This window comes from Centruroides vittatus, unplaced genomic scaffold, assembly GCF_030686945.1.
Source record: "Centruroides vittatus isolate TY-2023 unplaced genomic scaffold, ASM3068694v2 contig_846, whole genome shotgun sequence".
Lineage (NCBI taxonomy): Eukaryota > Metazoa > Arthropoda > Arachnida > Scorpiones > Buthidae > Centruroides > Centruroides vittatus.
In genome coordinates, this window is record NW_027122551.1 from 219,441 (window position 1) to 240,428 (window position 20,988).

Consider the following 20,988-nt stretch of genomic DNA (forward strand, 5'->3'; position numbering starts at 1 on the left):
CCTCTACACGTGCGGGCAGTATCGTCTATGAAAATGAAATCTGTACCCATAGCACATCGGAAACAACTATGTGGGCTTCCAAAATCTTGGCTCTGCAGGTTCTTGTAGGATTGCAGTAACGGCACTTCTTGCAAAAATGTGTTCAGTGAGACCGTTAAGCAAAATATCATTTTAGATACCACCAACCTGCAAATTGATCTCGTATCTCGATGTCTACAACTCTGTCCACATTCTAATCAAACGAGAATCATTTTTGACTCATCTGTGAACAGAACATTGTCATATTCATTAAATTCCAATGCCGATGTTCCTAACGCTATCTTAAACAGGCTCTGCGGTGCACAATAGTGAATACACTTGAGTAAAAGTCTGTTCTCAAAAATAGGAATAGCGGTGCTTTGATTCGAAGAATTATGGGACTAATCCCGAAAATAAACGACAATTTCATGACGTATTCTATAGAAAATCTTACTGAAAAAAAGCATATTTCACAATACAGTACTTATCTTTTAAATACAAATATAATTTACTTGAAAGTTTCTACGGACAAAATACTGATCGGTGGGCGTAGGTTTATCGCTGCTAAACGAAGCAAAACACTTGCAGCTATTGTTACGTGCGATACATCTGACAATGAAATATTTTATATTGTGGCTCGTCACCGTTTAAAATGTTCGCTTTTAACTGTATGCAATCCGAAGAATAAAGAATTCATTATGAAAAATTTATTACAATGTACAAATTTAAATTTTAAGTTTAAACCAATCGATGAAAATTACGATAAATCTTATACAATAAATCCTTCGAACAACTACTAACGGAAACATAAAAAATCGTCATTATTTTGTATGCATTTCAAAAAGAAGTGTTCCTGAAAAATAGTCACCGTTTGGACGTGGGCATTAATGGAGATTCGGCTATAATATTAAATTGTTATATTTAAATAATACTATTTAATCTTCATTTTATAGAATGCATCAAGAAATATATGAAAAACGTAATATAAGTTGGATTATTGTCTTCATATAATCTTCCAATATTGGCTTTGCTATACATTTTTCTCAGCAAATAATACATTGTATAAATTAGTTTAATAATTGTTGCAAAAATTATTACTGCAGTTATATAAAACCGTCACTCTTATTCGCAGGAAAAATTACAAAAAATCTACCAATAAAATAGAAGATAAAACAGAAAAAGAATTATGATCGTCGAAGTGGAACTTTGAGTCGTGTTCACGTAGTGCGATTGTCATGGATTCCTAACTTCATTTTGAATTCTATCTGGACGTTTTATACAGATTTGTGTAAGTAAACATTTTTTCAGTTAAATGTACGAATTATATGTATAAATACATTCAATTTACTGAAAGTCTAGGTCTGTTTAAGTAACAATTAACATAGAAATAAGCGAATTAGCATGCAACTTATGACATCTTTTTGATGATTAAAGACAGTAAAATCCTTAAAGTATTAGGCCAAATCGACATAAAAATTAAATCGGGAACGAGTTAAATGATTTAGATTTTTTTAAATCAGTATTTATCCTTTAAAAACGATTTTTAAAAAAATAACTTTCTTCGCGGATATTATTGGATCGTCGAGAAAGATACGATCTAGTTCGATGCTTGTGACAAGGAAGTTCGTAACAAATACAGTTTCTAAGAATAGCAAAAATATAAAAAGTAGATTATAATAAAATAATTTTGAAACGGGATATATTATACACGCATTTAATAACCGAAAAATATTTTTGGACATTCCCGAAGAGAAATTGAAAAATCTCGGCGATTAAAGTGCATACATGAGATAAGATTTAGGAAAAAATTTAAAAAAATAGAAATGGTAAATATGCTATTTTTTCATTTGTCATGTGGATACTTAGCGTTATTCCAACCCATACTCAAAATAAATGATATTTCAAGAACTATTGGATGTTTATTTGCGAGAAAAACAAAAATTAAGGCACCTTCAAGTAGCAACAATTGGCCTAAAAATTAACAGCATACATATATATACAAGTAGTGCATATCTTTCCAGCTGCTAAGCTGTGATACGTTAACACTTGTGATTTCTTTTTATATCTGTGCTTCTAACATAGTTTAGAAAAAAGTAAATTTTTACAAATATTTTCTAAAGTTTCCATGTATTTTAGACGGTTGGTCTTTTACTGATTTGGAGTTTCTTTTTATTACAGTTGTTGCAGTAGAAGCATTACCTTCATAAAAGTTGTGTGATTATTTGTAAAATTTCTGTTTAATATGTTGGTGGTTATATTGTTCACACCCTTCAATGTTGTTATATTGAAATAAACAGATTATACGGTGTTATCTGTGTATTTCAAGAGCCAATATTTCAGGACTTTGGTTTTAAAATTTTTATTACAATGCCAATTGATTATAATCGATAACAACGTATTAACAATCATTTTTTAATTAATTTCCGGAAAACGAAATACAAAATTACCTAAATCAACATCTAAACAAATTAAATTCAAATCACAGTTTAGAGGTAGACCAAAACAATACATCCTCTTATTACCACTGTCACAACATGAAAGCTGGTTAGTTGACGGGAGATAATGGTATGTGTGTGTGTGTCGTGAATTTTGAAGCCAATTTTTGTCACTTTGAGAATCAGAGACAAAAATGAACTTTATTTGCGTTTTTCTAAGAAACAAATACACCCAATCACTCTCGACACATCATCTATTTCGTATATAGAATGAAAGTTTTCTTTCTAAGAATACCTTTTTTTCACGTTCATCATAGGTTTCGACTAGCCAATAATGCTGGATGAAAAGATTGGATTAAATTTTATTCATGATATAGGGCAACGCAACACAGGGACAATCTGTCAAGGGGTACCTCCTGGAATGACTTTCTGTGAAAAATTGGTCCCTGTTTAGGTGTTACAAACGTGAAGAAAGCCCGGAAAACTCCTCCTGGCCTGTCCGTTTGTGAGGCACAAACTCACGACCAATGCTCAGTGAGTTTATCCACTTGGCCACTAATAGGTAGAGGAGTTTGTGAAAAACTAGCCCCTGTTTAGGTGTTAGACACGTAAAGAAAACCCAGATAACTCCACGTCCGTTGGCAGGACGCAAACCCGCGACCAACTACCAATGTTTCGTGGCTTTATCCGTGGCATCCATGAAAAAATCCTGGTGTTGCTGGCCCTACTTCGACCCCGGATCCTTCAAAGTTGTAGGCCGATGCCATTCTTAACTTTTCAAACTAAATGCTCTCGTTTATATATAAATTTTCTATGAAAATAATATTTGAAAATTAGTTAAAATTAGCAATTAACTGGTATTTAAGTATTGGAGTACAGTAGAGAGTCGAAAATCGGAATCAATTGGGGACTGGGGTTGTTCCGATTAGTCATTTGTTCGGATTACCCATTATGCACGAATAAATATACTAACCTGTCCGATGTTCAAATTTTTCTCCTTTGCGTGTCACTTCGTGTTGAATTTTTCTCCGTTGCGTGTCGCTTCGTGTTGAATTTTCGTCGATTTTAAGCCTAACGAAAATTTTTATAATAATAATCGAGGCTATCGTATCGTTAAAAATTATTTCTTTATTTACTACAAACAAATAAATATATTGAAGAATATAAAAACATGAAAATTATACTTTAGAAGTAAATTTAGTATCAAAAACGTTCGATTCAGCACGACACAGTCCGACCAAAAATCGTGCCGATTACCGGCGATTCCGATTACCAGTGTTCCGATTAACGACTCTCTACTGTAATATCTAATCGGTTAATGTTACCTATGGTAGCGAACAGTGGGGACGCACGTTCTAACCTAACCTAACCTATTCTAATAATTTGGTTGGCAATAATTATGGTAATTTATTAGAATAGGTTAGGTTAGGTTCAGTGGCGTAGCGTGGGTGTCAGCCGCCCGGGCGGAGGAAAATTTCGCCGCCCCCTTATTTAGGTATTTTTACAAGATATTATTATTTATTGTGAAATTTTGCCGCCCCCTAAAAGTGCCGCCCGGGGCGGGCCGCCCCTGCCGCCCCCACTACGCTACTGCGCCACTGGTTAGGTTAGAACGTGTGTCCCCACTGTTTAAGAGACGAGCCGCCATGTTCGCTACCATAGGTAACATTAACCATATAATCATATAGTAATATTTATTGTGGCTGTTTATCAATACTTTTTACATTATATTTTCCCATAAAGTAAGTTAAATATTAAAGAGATAGGTCTAATAAATATATTTTTTTGTGTTTACGTATTCCTTCACCACCCACTCGGCTACCCCAATTATAAGCCTCGGTCGAACCTGTGGTGACAATGAATAAAAAGGTCTACTTAGTAAGCGCATGGCAGTCACAAATGAATAAATCATAAATATTTATATAATTTAATATGAAATCGTTGGGGAGAAAGAATGTTTTAGAAGAATTGGATGACAAAAATAAAATTGACTAAATTTTATTACATTCTGAGAGCGTTTAATTTGAAAAGAATTTATGACAATAACCAATTATATTCGTTAAACAAAAACATCGAAGGGGGTAAAGAATTTTTAATCGGATCCTTCGTTAGTTTTTTGGGTTTCTGTACTTTGCACAACGAATCTCTAAATCTAAGATACTTTCGAGATAACGATAAAAGGAAGTTAAACGTCTTTTCGTTATCGTATTAAAAATATTCGAAGAATTTATACACGAAATAAATTAATCTCGTTCGATAGAATCGTTTATAATAGTCGTTAAATGATTTGTGCTTTTTGTTTTCTATCCCCCTTTTAGATAAGGAAATAATCATTTATAAAATAATTTAGGGAATAGCCTACCGTTATTTTGTTTATCGCCAAGTGTCAAGGGAGATGAAATTAAAGGGTAGTGGGGTTTTGAGGGAGGTATCATGGAAGCCTATATTTTCCTCGGGGTTCTATAGTGTAACTGAAATATTTAGTGCAGATCGGTCAAGGGTTTCGAAGTGTATAGAAAATAGACATTATATTTTATATATAGTTTTATAGATTTAGTATTTATAGTTTTATAGATTTAGTATTTATAGTTTTATAGTTGATTTAGATTGTATTATTTTCTAAAAATATAAGTTATAATTATTTTATTTAACTTTTAATTAATATAATAATTAAGTTTAAATATTATTTAATTAGAATCAAATATCTAAATATCGAAATTTTGCTATTAAAATATCATAGGGGAGCATATTTCGCTTTAATTTAAGTGGAAAATATTGACTGAAAATCCGTCAGTTTTCTGATATATATATAACACGCTACATTCAGGGACAAATTCTCTGGGCTTAGCTTAGCATGCGCCACATGCTTAAGAGAAAGTTTTGACTGTCAATATACTTTTTATATGAGAACATTTATATTGTTTTGTTAGAAATATTGAAATATAAACTTTTTATTTGTAAACATCGGCCGATAAACCTTTGTACTGAGAGATATATCCGTTCTATGAAGTTTGGATGTAAAAAATTAAAAGACTTTATAACCAGAACACGTAGATTAAAATGTATTTTGCGAGGAATTCCTATAAAATTATTTCAAAATTTATATGTATAAAATTGCATATTATTAATAATAATTCTTAATAGGTTAATAAATTAATTAATTTACTATTAAATTTAAATTTTATTATCTTCGTGTTTCTCGATTCCTACGTTTGTTCCAGATTCACAGCTATTTGTTGTTTATAGTTTATAGTCAATATAGTCAATATTTTCAGTTAAATATTTTCTAACATATAATTAAAAATTAACTACCACTGGTTTGAAAGCCTGCTGAACTACTAGAATAAAATCCTCCAATTATTTTTAAAAGAATTTCACTAATTCGTGGAATATTCTTGTCCGTTCAAACATCAGACTCTGTAGTAATGCTCGGAGCATTTAAACTTTACTGATTGAAAAACTATTTTAAGGAATCGAACAGGCTTTTTGTTGGTATACTTTGATAGGTTACCTCTGAACCCTCATAAACCATTCAAATTACTTTTCGCCATACAATATACACAGGTAATAAAGCGAGAAAGTTCCATGTTCTAATGAATGATCTCAGAAGAACGATGCTCATTTATCAATCAAAATTACCACAATGTATATACTGTACGTGATAACCCATTGGCTAACAAAACCTTACGTAGCATAGATGTCCGTGGCTGCCATACAGCTTAGCTGATGAAAGTTACGGTCAAATGTCTGGAACTTTCATCAGCTACGCTGCACGACAACTTTAATAAGCGATTTAGCGATACCGCCGTGGCTTTACTCAAAAATTGTTCCAATGTTTTCGCGCGACAATCAGGAACAATGAGCCATCAGTAAGATGGAAACTTGTCAATGTCAAGCATGCTGCTAGAGTCACGAATATATTCGAAAGCGTAATTTCAGAGCTAAACGGTCAGTTTCAGGAGAGAGTAGCGAGGTTGAGGCCGAAGTTTTCAAAGCAAAAACGTCAGACGTTCACCGCTTTCCTGTAAGCCTAGAAGTTTTGACAATGGTGTTTGGAACGTCGAGCATGATTCCACTGACGTACCAAACGCCATTGTCAAACTTCTAGGCTTACAGGAAGGCGCCGCTGAACGTCCAACGTACACGTTTTTGCATTAAAAACTTCGGCTTCAACTTCGCTAATAACGCGCGTTAGGCAGACTTCTGAACGTGGAGTACGGTGTACATCACAGGATGACCGTTACTTCTAACTAGAAATTGTAATAAATACTAAACACCTCGCCAACCTCCCGTATACTTAGCTCCACAGCAGTGGAGGTAAGTATACAGTACAGCATCGGTATCAAAGTGGACTATAGCGAAAAATCTTCACAAAGGAGGACTACAACCTATTGTTTCTGTTTAATTTACTATGATGAATTAGAATAGAATAAGCAGCAGAGCAATTAAACAGGGGAAAAGGAACTCTTCACAGGTGAGTCAAATTTCTCACTCTAATATAATCTGAAGTGAAGCTGGCATCCGAAATCATCTGTCCAAACATACGGAAATAGATATTTGGGAAAGTAGAGAAGTAACAATGTGAGAAGGCATCAGGAGTGATATTTATATCGCATTAGGTGTCATAAGATAATGGAAGTTTGATAGTCAAAGGGTATCGAGATGTAATGTCATAACCCTGTGCGCAGGTGTTTTGAAGTAGTCTAGACTCTTATTTTCTTGTTGATAATGTCTTTTCCGTACAGCAACGGTCACCAAACTACGATCCGCGAGGTCATTTTCATTCGGCCCGTTGCCGCACTGAGCCACAAATGAGCTAAAATATAATTATTTATATGGAAATATCATAGATTATAGATAAACTTACTATGTAGAAAATAAAAAATACGTGTAAGTAAAAATGCCAAAATTGGTCCAATCTGATTTTTTCATCTGACAGTAATATAACTTTTAGATAAATCAGTGAAATAAAAACTTCTGCAATTTTTTGTGATCGGATATCAGAGCGCTTTTTGTATAAGTACCTCAATGAAGTTTTTAAGAAAAGCGATTACACGCTTGCTGCAGCCATCCTGTTTGGGTATTGTTAAATAAATATGTTGGTTGTATTTATTTTTTTGTTTATTCAGTGTGCTGTATTGAACAAAATGGTTGTGCGGCCCGCGCTCGTCATTCTCTCAGTTATCTGGCCCTCTGTGAAAATGTTTGGTGACCCCTATCCTAGAGCAAAGCTAGTGGCTGAAAATAACTCTTGAAAGTAAAAATACATAGAAAACGGATTGGTTAGTTGGTCACTGTGCTCCCCTCACTACAGTTGAGATGCTGACATTTTTATTGTGACGTTGTGAAAGTAAAGAGGCCAACGTCAAATACAGAACCATCACCCGAGAGAATTGCATAGATCAATTTGATACATCGTTAAATTTATTTTGTATGCATTTAAATCAAAAATTGCATGACGAAAGAAACTGTGTCATCCAAGAGCTTGTCCAAGCAAAGATCCAACACGAGGCACGCGATCTACCGAGTGCGGCATTTCCCTCAGCAATTAAGTCGATCATTAAACTAGCTAAAGTCCGAATAATTGAACCATTATAGAAATTTTTTCAATCAATTCATAATTTTTTGAAAAAATTGATCAAATTAACGGAATATTATTTTGTAATAACAGTGTGACACATACACGCATGTACGATTCCTTGTTTTTAGTGCGTCAGTCAAGTCGAGTGGACAAAATCCGCTAGCACCAAGCATCAAGTTCTTCCGTTTTAACTTACTTTATCACGTTTATGCGTTTAAATTTATAAAGATAATCTCAAAAATATTAGAATTTCATAATCTATCACGTAATTTCTGAAAAAATGTGCATTCTCTTATCTTTCTGAATTACAAAGTTTTTGTATATTTTAGTCCATAAATTTTCTTTTTTAAAGCAGGAACTAACAGGCGCAGGAGCTGGATGAGGATTTCTCTTGAATGAAGTCAAAAACAGATCATTGCAGATAAAAACATAAATATTACATTATTTTAAAATCCCAATTTATTGTTTGGTAGCAAATTAATAGTTCCATTTGTATTATTTTATTAATTTTTCAAGAAATTATAATTTCTTCCATTTATTGACTTTTAAATTTTAATTTATTAAAAACTACAGAAAGGATTTGATTGATGGAATCAAGTCATGCGACACTCGGACGATCTGAGGAAAACTTTCCATGGAAAACTGGCACCCATTCATGTGTTGGATATGTGAAGAAACACCCGGAGAACTCCATGCTACGAAATACCATTATTCCAATAAACAAAAAATTGTATATTTCAACGAAATTAAGTTTAACGAAAAGTTGTGTTAAACAGAATTTGACACTGAGAAAGGGATGAAGAGATGAGAAATTTTAAGTATGCCGACGGAAACGAATGCTTCAAGTTAAACGAACAAAAAGAAATCTTGATAAAACAAATAATAAAAGAAAAAAGAAATTATATTTAGCATTATTTAAAAAATTGTTTATAGTAGATGCGATCTATTGAACCGATGAAAAATGAGAATAAGCAATGAAGAGATGAAAATGTGATTACTTTAAGGAAAGATGGAAGGAAGTAAATAGTTTATTTGAAGTGATGGCCGGCAAGACGACTGAAGCGGTTAAGGAGTAGACTACCACTCTCGAAGATCCTACAATTTTTTGAGGTGGTCGGATCCCGTCTGTCAGTACCAAGCTCCACATCGTGGTCTGGTCGAACCCAAGATGCGCTTGATAAAAAGAAACCCCTCTTAGTGCTCACAGAGAGAAAAGAATCAAAATAAAGCATAACTGGACAGAATGAGAAATATGCCAAGAAAATGAATAGAGTCGAAACTGGAAGTATAGTATAAATTCATAAAAAGCTACTCCTTTCAAAAAGTACATCAAATCCGTAGGGCATGTTTAATGCGCGTAAATATAACAAGGTATATAATACGTTAAGTAAAATGCATACCTCAGGGTTCACAGTCCATTGCAGATCGTATTCATTTCGATTTCTTAATATGCGATTTCTTAACTGCTCGCAACGCACCCATTACATCACGAGCTAAAACGAGTCTATACTTGAATTAATTGATTTTATCCAGCATCCATCGCTATCGTTGACATAATATGATGCCTCGTTTACGCCTAAGCGGATTTGATTAAAGAACAACTTAGAACTTTGCTCTATTAGCGTATTTTTCTTCAAGAATCTACTGTGCGATGTTAATTAAATATTGACTGAACAGCGTAAATTGTGGGTAAGTTTATACTATCTACAGGATCGTCGATTACAGTTCTTGAATTGTGAATAAACAACGCAACACGTGGTCGATCACCCAGGGGATGCCTCCCGGGGAACATTCGGCTTGGAAACTGGCCCCTATTTAGGTTATAAACGCGTAAAGAAAATACAGAAAACTCCGTGGCCAGCCCGTTGGTGAGGCGTAAACCCGCGACTAACTGCCAATCTTCAACGATTTCATACATTCTGCTACTAGTGGACCCGCAAAATACAGATCTTCGAGTCAATTCAAAAAGAATTAACTAATTGGAATTTTTAAAATTTAAAACGGACCACAAAAAAACTTTGATAATTTTGGTATTTTCAATAAGACTAAACTATACATCTTATTCTTTGATGAGACATTTTAAGTTGTAAGGGGTTTCGCAGGACCGTTTTGTTAGTCTAAAGCTTGATTCCACTTGCACGTTTCTACCGACAACTGAGAGAGATAATAGTGTTACTATGTAAATAATCACCGAGATATCGCTCTATCATTTTCATTCCGGTAACAGCTCTTTAATAAGCTTTAGGTGGGGCTTTACTTAGCAAAAACTCTGAATGATGATATTTTACTTTCAGAACAGAGTGTATATATGTATTTGCATTATTATAATTATAAAATTCGGTGGTAATTTATTAATTTATAAACGTATTTAATTTATTTAAGATACTATGGCCTTTGCCTTTTACAAGCATATGAATAACAAAAGAAACAAAACAAGAAATGGTTAGAAAATATTAAACTAGAAACATAATTTTTTCTGTTACACCTCTCAATTTTTAGGTTAGTGGTTAAAGGTGGAGCGGTGGGGAGATAAAGGGGGATAGTGTATCATATCTCGAGTAGGATCGGACTTAATGATGATATTACTCGTTATTAGCATTTGCAATTTTTTTATAAAACGAATCGCTATCCTCAAAATTAAGCTTTTTGCAATTTTATGATAATTGAAAATATAAAACGTTTTTTATTCTTCTTTCATTTTATTTTTATGAAGCTACGTATTTGGCTATTAGTTTAGAACTTGTCACACCACGTTTTTAGGAAACTTGACTTGGATATTTTTTTAAAATTTTTTATTAAATTCCAACTCTAATATGTACCTGTACCTTTGTACAGGTACATATTAGAAACCGGAATATTGGAGTTGGAATTTAATAAAAAATAAAAAATAATAAGATCCAAGTCAAGTTTCCTAAAAAACGTAGTACGATAATCCTAGACTAATAGCCAAATATGTAGCTATATAAGAATATAAAAATATTTTAATAAAAATAACAGATGTTCCAAACGCAGTTTTAAATGTTGCCGGGAAAGTAAAGCAACTCGTTGCTGTAATTTTTATTCATTGTTTCCTGTAATTCGTTTGTTAAAGAGTTCCAGTATTTTATCATCTGATATATTGGAGCAGCTTATTTAACCGATTGTTTTGAAGCAAATGTTAATAGTTGTAGTTAATATTATGTTCTTTTGTGACTATTTTTCTACAGCGTTCATTCATCATGTTAGGAAGATCGCAACCGTTCGTTTGAATCTTGATAACTTTGAAGCAATTAAGCAGTATTTGCTTTATATAGAGAGTTTTTATATTGTCTATTTTTTCTATTATATTGTGATTATATATGGAAACTGTTGTGTTAATATACAGATTGCATATGACTTTAATAAAACGATTTTGACGAATTTGAATTGGATTTATACTGTAATCTGGTGCAATCCCCCAGATTTCAATTCCGTTTTTAATATTTGGTTCAATGCATGTGTGATATAAATGTTTTATGATATTAGTGTTTAAATAACCTCGAATTTTCATCATTATTTCAGTTAATTTAGCAAGGGTTTTAAATCTCTCTAAGTCGTGTCTAAGTTTGTCATCTATCAAAATGCACAAGTGTTGTATATTATTGATTATTATTACATCTTTTCGCTTATTTTTATGTGCAACCACTCCAAATTAGCAGTTTTATTTTCCTTTGCAAAACAGATATTTTGTTTTGTTGGTATTTAATCTTATCTTATCCAAGCTCATATAATTATAAACCTATCTAGTAGGCCTATATTATTTTATTCGGATAGAGCTACTTGGATATTTTCATTAGATTGTATTATAACTAAGTTATTTCGTCAGCATAAACAATAATGTTATCTTCCGGCATGACTTCAAACAGGTCGTTTAGGTATATACTGTATTAAAAGCGAAAGCGCCAATATTGATCCTTCGGGGATTTCGGTTTATGGTATAAAAAGTTTGAACATGAGTTATTGACTTTTATGTGATATTTGCGACTTGATAAATATGACGTTAACCACTGTAAAGGCCTCTTAATCCCATGTTGTACACTTCCCCTCCCCAAGAATTCGGAGGTCACGCTGTCAAAGCTTTAGACAAATCTATAAATAACATCATTATCAAATGACATTTATCTAGTTTATCAGTGACTTCCTGTTTAAAATGCAGCAATGCATCTATTGTAAGAAAATGACGTTTGTAGACGTATTGGTAACGACGAATGACGTTCAATCTATTTATGTAATTTCAGAGTCTTTTATTAAAGATTTTTCTACAATTTTTACCAAGACAGGAATGATAATAAACGGTCGGTAATTGGCTATATCACATTTTTACCCTTTATATTTTTTATGTCGATATAACTAAGCTTGATTTAATCTGTTCGGTAGCAGGCCATTTCAACATTTGTTTATTAAGGGCAACGGTGAAGCAATTATATCGGTTATAGGTTAAATATGTTTATATTTATATTATGAATATCAGGTATGCTATCCTTTATTAAATTTGCATAAATTAATTGTTTGATTTTGTTTTATTTTCAGAACTTTACAGTAATTATGGCCTGTAACCCTTTATATAAAGTTCTTTCCAACCGGTTTCGTCAACTGGGCTGTCGGATAGCGAAGTATCCTAAATGGTTCATTGTGCTCCCGATATTTTCCTCATTGTTTCTAGCAACGGGACTTCAGAAGAAGTACGATCTTAACGACATAGAAACTCTGACGACTCCAAAAACTAGTAAAGCCCCTTATTATAGGGAAAGGATAGAATCACTCTTTCGCATGAATCTTTCTTCTAATTTCGACGCCGGCAGAATTACGACTACTGGAAGATTCGGGACAGTCATAATTTCGTCTAAAAACGGCGATAACGTTCTTCGCCAATATGTATTTAATGACGTACTAAAACTAAATCATTTCATACAAAATATTTCCATTCTTCTAGACGGAGACGTTCTAAAGTATAAAGATTTGTGTGCCAGAAACGAAGAGCAATGCTTCAGAAACAGCATTTTGGATCTAAACGCCACAATAGGGAGATTAGAAAAAAGAAAATATTTCCTTAAATATCCTCTTATGTGGATAAGTAAAACCGAAATATTGTTCCTTCCACCCTATTTAGGAGGTGTTACTCTGGATGAAAACGGTTACGTAACTTCCGCCAGAGCCTTAAGACTAACTTACTTCTTAGATAATAGCAATAAACGAAAAGAAACGGCTGCACTTCTATGGGAAAGTGCGTTTCTCAATGTGTTAAATTCGTTAGAATTAGAAAATATCAACTTCGAGATTTTTGTATCGACGTCTTTGGAAAGAGAAGTGAGTCGAGCACCTGTCGTTACTCTACCATACATAATTATTGCGGGTATTTTAGTGATATCTTTTACTGTAACGACTTGCCTCATGCCTAACTGTATACAAGGAAAACCTTGGATTGCTATAGGAACAGCATTATCGTCGGCAATGGCTACTGTTTCCGGATTTGGTTTGATGGCATATTGTGGTTTTCCTCACGTTTTCTTTAACGTAACAGTACCTTTCCTTATTTTGGGTAAGAAATACACTTTTTAAATTTTAAACTAGCACACTTAAGAAGAAGCTTTTCTCGCATCGTGTTCTAACGCCTCGAAATTGCCTTCAGGCTTACTTAGGCTTTGGTTTATTTTCAGGTATAGGCATGGACGATACATTCGTACTTCTTTCTGCTTGGAGAAGAAGTGATCGCAAGCAAAACGTTGAGAAAAGATTAGGAGAAACATACTCTGTTTCTGCAGTTTCCATAACTCTGACATCACTTACCAACATAGTTTGCTTCTTCATTGGAGCCGTAGCTACTACATTCTTGGGGTGTAACATTTATTGTGGCTATATTTGCTGCTGTTTGGTGTTCGATTATATCTATCAAATCACCTTCATAGGAGGATTATTTGCCATCTGCGGATACGCCGAAGAAAAAAATTTACACGCGATCACATTTATGCCTATTAAAGATAAACATTTGAACAGTGAGTAATAATTTTGTTTATCATCTTTTTAGTTACGGAGTCAGGAGCAAATCTCATGGAGTGATTTTTACTTCGCGTAATAAACTAAACAATGTTAATTATTTTTTTATTAAAGAAAGGTTTATACATCACGTTTCAATTCGTTAAACAAGGTGGAAAAGTTTGAAAGTTATAATATATTCAGAGGGAAAACTCGCTTTAGCGATAAACAATATCAGAAGGAACACTCCCCATTGTCACTTTCTGGATCCGCGCCTACATCTTCTCTACGAAAAATTAGCAACTAAACATAAACATTGCAAACTCTAATAATCTTACTAATGACACATTTAATAGGATCATTAAAAAAAATACAGCAACGAGTTAAGCACTAAATGGGTCGCAGGAAAGTTAAGCAACGAGTTGCTTAACTTTCCTGAGACCCATTTAGTGACATCATCTGTTATGATATTTTGTTCAAAAACTTTTTATATTTTTAATTATTATAAAATGACAAAAACCTTACTTTTAAGGATAGGGGAAAAAATTGTAAATGATAACGAATAAAATCGTCATTAAGTCTAACGCTACTGAAGATACGCACGATCCCTTTATCACACTACCCCTCAACTTTTAATCACCAAAATTTAACAGTATCAATCCCTAATAAACAAACCTTCTTGCCAAATTTCAGAAAATTTCGACAAAAAGCACAGGAGTTATTAAGCTTCAAACAGGATGAACAAAATCGTGCACCCCCACGCAAAACCCCCGTTTTTTTTTCTCGACATTTAGAGGTGCTCTGAATTCAAAAATGTAAAAATCTGGAGGTCATTTTTTTAACCGATCGCCATACTTTCTCCTCTCTTATATCCTACATAACAGCCGGGAAAGTAGAAATTACTTAACCTTCTACTCCCCAGTATAACTTTGAAGTCATACACCAATTTTACCATCATTTAAGCAAAACAGTATCTTGGGCGGTCAAAACGTGACCTCCAAGATTTATTTTTATATCTTTGGACTCGAAATAGCAAAAAAATTCGAGGGTTTTTTCTGTACGTATGGATGTTAGTCTGTGTTTGGGGGCACGATTTTGTCTACCCCAGCTTAATAACTCCTGTGCTTTTTGCCGAAATTTTCTGAAGTTTGGCAGGAAAGTTTGCTTATTAGAGAGTTGATGCTATTAAATTTTGGTGGTTAAACGTCGAGTGGGTGGAAGATAAAGGGATCGTGCGTATCTCCAGTAGCGTTAGACTTAATGACGATTTTACTCGTTATTAGCATTTACAATTTTTTATCAAACCAATCCCTACCCCTACCTTCAAAATTAATTTTTTTGCTGTTTTATAATAGTTAAAAATATAAAAAAAATTTTAAAATAAAATATAACAGATCGTCCCACGCGCAAATTTTAAACGGGAAAGTTAAGCAACTGGTTGCTGGATTTTTTAAAGTAAAACGTGCATCAAACAGCCACACGATTTACAGAACTTCACTAAAAAAAGCACAAAACCAGACATTAACTCTTCTTAACCTGTAAAATATTTTAGAAAATGATCTTACTGTAATGAAATTTTCGATACGGACGACTCAATGCAATCTTCTCAGTCACATAAACGGTGAGAAACGCTCCGCACCATTTACAATTTTAAAAAAATTAAATAATTAACCGTTCGATGAAATATGTGTTCTGTAATGGAGACTAAATGCCGCGTTCTTATAGAGAGAATTTAATGCAAGTTTGTAAAAATGGCGTGAATCATTGATGCCTCGTACTCACAAGTGTCCGAGTGCATAAAACCGAATGATTTTATGCACTCCTTGGTCAAGCACAAACCCACGACCAGTGGGTTTGTGCTTGATCAAGGAGCTGGCCCCGTGGCATTTACTGCGTTTTTTCTTGTGTCTAACATCTAAATGGGACCAGTTTCCCATAAAAAGTTTTCCCAGGGGCATCTCCTCTTGACAGCTGCCTAAGTGTTCCGTTGCCAACTAAATTCAAACCATTGATGTCTTCTCCCGTCTTTTGTAAAAATGAAAATTTTACTTTTCTTATGTAATCAAGAAAGCATTCTTTCCAATTATCTTAACATTATTTCTTAATTTAGTAACGTGTTTTACTCCTTTCTTCTCTTCAATCGCAAATTCACGTGAATAATTTATAATACTGAAATGTTTACTGCAAAAGTATAAAAAGTATATTCTTTAACAGTTACCTTATGACAATAGTTTTTTTTTTTACAGAAGCCAAAGGATGCTTTCAAAAAACATTGAAAATGACGGGCCATTACTCTGAGGGTTCGCAGCCAAAATTTTTAATAAGTATATGGAATAGTACGACAAACGCTCTTCGCCATTTCTCCGTTAAACTTGCAGTTATTTTACTCCTGATAGTCTATCTTACGTTGGGAACGTTCGGCGCCATGAAACTGAAAAACGAATTAAAATTCATCGATCTGACGTTTTATCAGTCGAATTTATGGCGATCGGTCAGCGCCCTGCAAGATAACTTCAACCAGTATCAGGAGAGGATACAATTAGTAGTCACCCAGCCGCTGGACTACGCCAATCAGAAAGTGCAAGAGGAATTAGAAATAATGACCAGAACCTTTGAATCGCATCCTGTGATAGCTGATTCGTCGCTAACTCAATCCTGGCTGAGGACTTACCTAACGTACTTGAAGAGTCGCGAAGTAAAGTCTCTCACCAGCGAATACAATTTTAACAGAACGGAAGATTTTATTATTATTTTAAGAAAATTTTTCCTGAACTTTCCACCCACGGACACTTTCAAAAAAGACATCATATTCAATGAAGACTACAGTCAGATTGTTGCCAGTCGAATCTGGTTGCAGACGAACAGTACCGAAACGGAGTCCGAATTTTACAAATTTTTTCAATTCCGTCCGGATTTTTCCTCCTTGGGGCTGATCGTTTACAATCCTCTCCTGTATTCGGCAGACAGCACGGAAATGACCATTTATTCCACCTTTCAGATATTTGGAATAACGGCCATTGCTTCCGTAATCATCACTTTCGCCCTTCTACCCAGTGCCGTCATCTCGTTGTGCGTGTCCTGCTGCATCTTGTCCGTGGCTGTGGGAGTCATCGGATTCATGACCTGGTGGGGAGTCAGCATCAATATCATATCCATGATAACTCTAATCGCGGTTTCCGGATTTTCGGTGGATTACATCGCCCACGTGGCCTACGCTTACGTCTCTGCCGAAGCTTCGCATCCGGTAGACAAAATGCTGAATGCAGTGAAACACGTGGGCCTTCCGATCTTGCAAGGATCCTTTAGCACAGTTCTTTGTGTCATCCCTTTTGTGATACCTCCGGCTAATTTCACTCTAGTTATAATGAAGATAATAGTGCTGCTCTGCGTGTTTTCTACTCTTCACGCCATGCTCTTTCTACCTGTCATGTTGTGTTTGGTACAGACGTTTCTTCTTTCGCTGAAAAAAGTTTTAGTAAGAAGAACGGATAGCATTCAATTGAACAGCGTAAAAAATCAATCCCGAATCAGTTATATTTACAATTATTAAATATAGAAACAACTTAGTTTCTGATTTGATTCCTATAATCGAAACTTTTAATACTACGGAGGGTGACGTAACTAGCCAAATCCGACGTCCAGAATAAAGACGGATCAATCAGCGTCCTCATTAAATGAACATATTTATTTAAATAACCGGTTTCACTTCTTTTCTTCTAAAATAAGCCACTTTCCAGTCCCGGCGACAGCGACGAATCGGATGATGGTCTAGATCTTGAACCAACTCCTACTGGATGAGGGATCCAAGGACACCCATTACTCCCAAAGAATTGGATCCTGGGTATTCTCTGGTTGTCACATGACAGTGTTATGTGGTCCTTTACTACTCCGAAAGTATACTTCGTTTCACCTACGAATGTGCCACGTCTCATTCGTATCATTCCGCGATGAACTTTCTAGATTTGTTGGCTTGCAATTACACGCCAAACACTGACAATGTCTGTACAAATTCACTTTCATATTTACCACGATGCAGTATGCGTGAATGATAGGTAAAAATTATTAAGTACAGTGGTGCCTCGTATAACGTACGCCTCGAATAACGAACGCTGCGAACAACGGACTTTCTGTTTGGCCGTTACGTGACTCGAGAAACGGACTGGCTGAGAACAACGAACTTTCCGGCATAATCGGTGACTGCTCCATGGGTGCGTTCTTTAATAGCGGTCGCTCTGCGTCTCTGCAACTACGGGAGTGCGCTGCAGTTTGTAGGCATTTAGGAACGACGGTAAAAGAAAGAAAAATGGCGGCGCCCGCACTATCGATAGCATGGTGATGGAGGAATCTATAATTCTAAAATATGAGCTTTTAAAGGCAAAAGAAGGGTTTCAATTGTAAAATTTAACCATAAAATGGATTATTTGTTGAAAGAGCATTCAAAATAGCCACGAAAAAAATTAGAATGCCGGCTACCATTCGAAAAAAATTCGTAAAGACATTACCGCGTACGCTATCTCGCGCTTTCACAATTTCTAAATTTTCATTCATAAAACCACATAATGGACCCGGAAACGAAACTATCTGAGCCACGGAGGACGCCATGTTGCTTTCCACCGTAAATTACTGCTACAAGCGGCCGTTTTTGCCCGTTCGACGGCGCGCACTCCCACCGGAATTTAGGAACGCGTTCCGCAGGAATTTTTAAACGGATGTCGCTCGCGCAGAGTTACGCGGAGGAATAAAAGAACGCACCCCATGTTCATTTTTTTATGATACAGTACGGTTATTTTATGCTGCGGAACGAATTAGATGTTTTAACATGTATTTCTATGGGAAAATGCGTTTCGTATAACGGACGTTTCACTTAACGGACGTGCACCTGGAACAGATTAAGTACTGTACGTTATATGAGGCACCACTGTATTGTATTTCTCAAAAGTTTAACGAAACGATAAGAAAGCATTCAGCAGCAACGGCTATCCAGTTAGCGCGTAAGTGAGAATTCCGGCTTTCTCGTGACCAAATTACCAAATCTTACCATTTAATTTAAGAAACTGCGTGTCTTGTTAACAGCAGAACTCTTTTCTTTTGAGTGCGAGGTGGACGGATGTAATAGTCAAAGAGAAGATTCAGAGTGACCGTAGTAATGTCACATGTTTTTGAGCGGTGTATTCTTTGGTGAACAGAGTATAGATACTAAATTATAACGAAGTGTTATTCTAGGCATTCTAAATCCAATTATGAATCTTGAACAAATACTAAAATAAAAATAAATATAATACTAAAATTGAAAGGTGAGCGCAACAGTGGCCAAACTTTCTTTCATGTCGAAGTCTAGTTAAGAGGACACGAATATATTTAATACAGACATATAGAAATATGTAGACATTTAAAATACACTGTTTACTTGTATACAGTATGTTATATAAGTATGCATTATAAACACTGCATTCGAAGTATTAAATGTTTATAGATTCTTTCTTCTTTCGTTCTTGGGGCGAACAGCCACATATGGAGTTTATGTGGCTATTCGCCGTTACTCCGAGAGACGTGTGGTTGATCGCTAGGCGGCCGAAGAGCCGGCCTTATAGAAGACGGCCTAAACGTACACTAGGGGAGATAGAATGCCTTCCGGGAGGACTTTTATGGGTAGCTGGCCCCTATTCAGGTGTAATCGGAAAAACTAGCGCACAGCACCTTTACAGTACAATAACTGAATTTTTATAAAAGAGCAGTTTAGACTAGTAATGCGTTCAGCCTTTCAATTATATATATATAGTGCAGCTACATTTTCAAGTTATTGAATGTTATCCAATTACTATTACGGATTGCTTAGGAGAAAAATATTGTTAAAAATTTTTACGAGATAAAAAGTGTTAGAACTGCAATTATAATTAGTATTTATACTTGAAACCTGGGCAAAATGTCGCATTGTATTATTTAAATCTTACGCGATCTTAAAAGAAATATAATTCTGAATAAAAATTCTAATCTTTTTTAATTATATATATACGTTTCATTTTTAAAACGTTAAAATATTTATTAATACAAACGGGAAAAACCATTAATTAAATCATTTTTTGGGTAATCAATGTTTTTATGAACAGAATCGACACAACAATTTTGAGCAGGATGCAACAATTGGCAGAGCAGGATGATTTCATAAATTCTACAAATTGTTAAAAATTAAATTACAAAATATTTTCAATGTTAACACAGTAAATGTTAGATTATTTTTCAGTTCCGGAAGATTCATCGGGCAGGCCGGCAATTTATGTTTAGATGCTATTCTATTTTCCGAATATCAAGAGGAATACTTCAATCTTTTGCCATATTTACACTATATATCGAAAAATAATGATACAAACTTTATATTTTAATTATATTTATATTACATTATTGTCTTTGTTTCTTCTTTTACGGCGCTGAGCAACTCGAAACAAATTCAAGTGTCTTAGGCTCAAATGTATTCACAAAATATTTATTCGAGTAAAAATTCCAAGATAGTACTTTTATCTAGGACAGAGTTCGTGTCGATGACAAGTGGCAAGAGACAAGAGTTAATTTAATTCAATTTACAGTTATGAATGACATTAGTTAGTGCGTATCTAGCGAATTTGGCTTTATCGAGTTTCGATTATAATTTTATTATATTAATATTAGTTTATTGGGACTATAATTTATTGATAAGACTTATTATAATGATCTAACTTGCAGATGAAATTACAGAGATTGAATAAGTGTCTTGGTTCGAAAGAATAAATTTTTATTTACAATCTGTATACAACATCGTTTTTTCCCTCGTATTCATCAGTAAGTATTTTATCAATTATATTTCTAAAATGCGATAAGTTTTTTATACTTATATAACAGTGGCGTGCCGTCATTGGAAGCGATGGAAGCGCCGATTCCATCTTCCAATGACCTTCCCTTGTATTTTATAAAATATAAATTTTTATATTT

The 20,988-nt window shown here is 34.4% G+C and overlaps 2 protein-coding genes across 2 annotated transcripts in view; one reads left to right on the forward strand and one right to left on the reverse strand.

Moving 5' to 3' along the window:
- Syx8 (syntaxin 8) overlaps nt 1–20,988 on the reverse strand; it is a 274,529-nt gene that overhangs the window by 160,534 nt on the left and 93,007 nt on the right. The gene's annotated exons all lie outside the window — the stretch shown is intronic.
- LOC136982463 (patched domain-containing protein 3-like) lies at nt 1,156–17,721 on the forward strand. The gene is made up of 4 exons (XM_067278945.1): nt 1,156–1,306; nt 12,583–13,591; nt 13,710–14,045; nt 16,272–17,721. Exons 2-4 carry the CDS (start codon nt 12,598–12,600, stop codon nt 17,573–17,575), a joined length of 2,634 nt encoding a protein of 877 aa, XP_067135046.1. The 5' UTR covers nt 1,156–1,306; nt 12,583–12,597; the 3' UTR covers nt 17,576–17,721.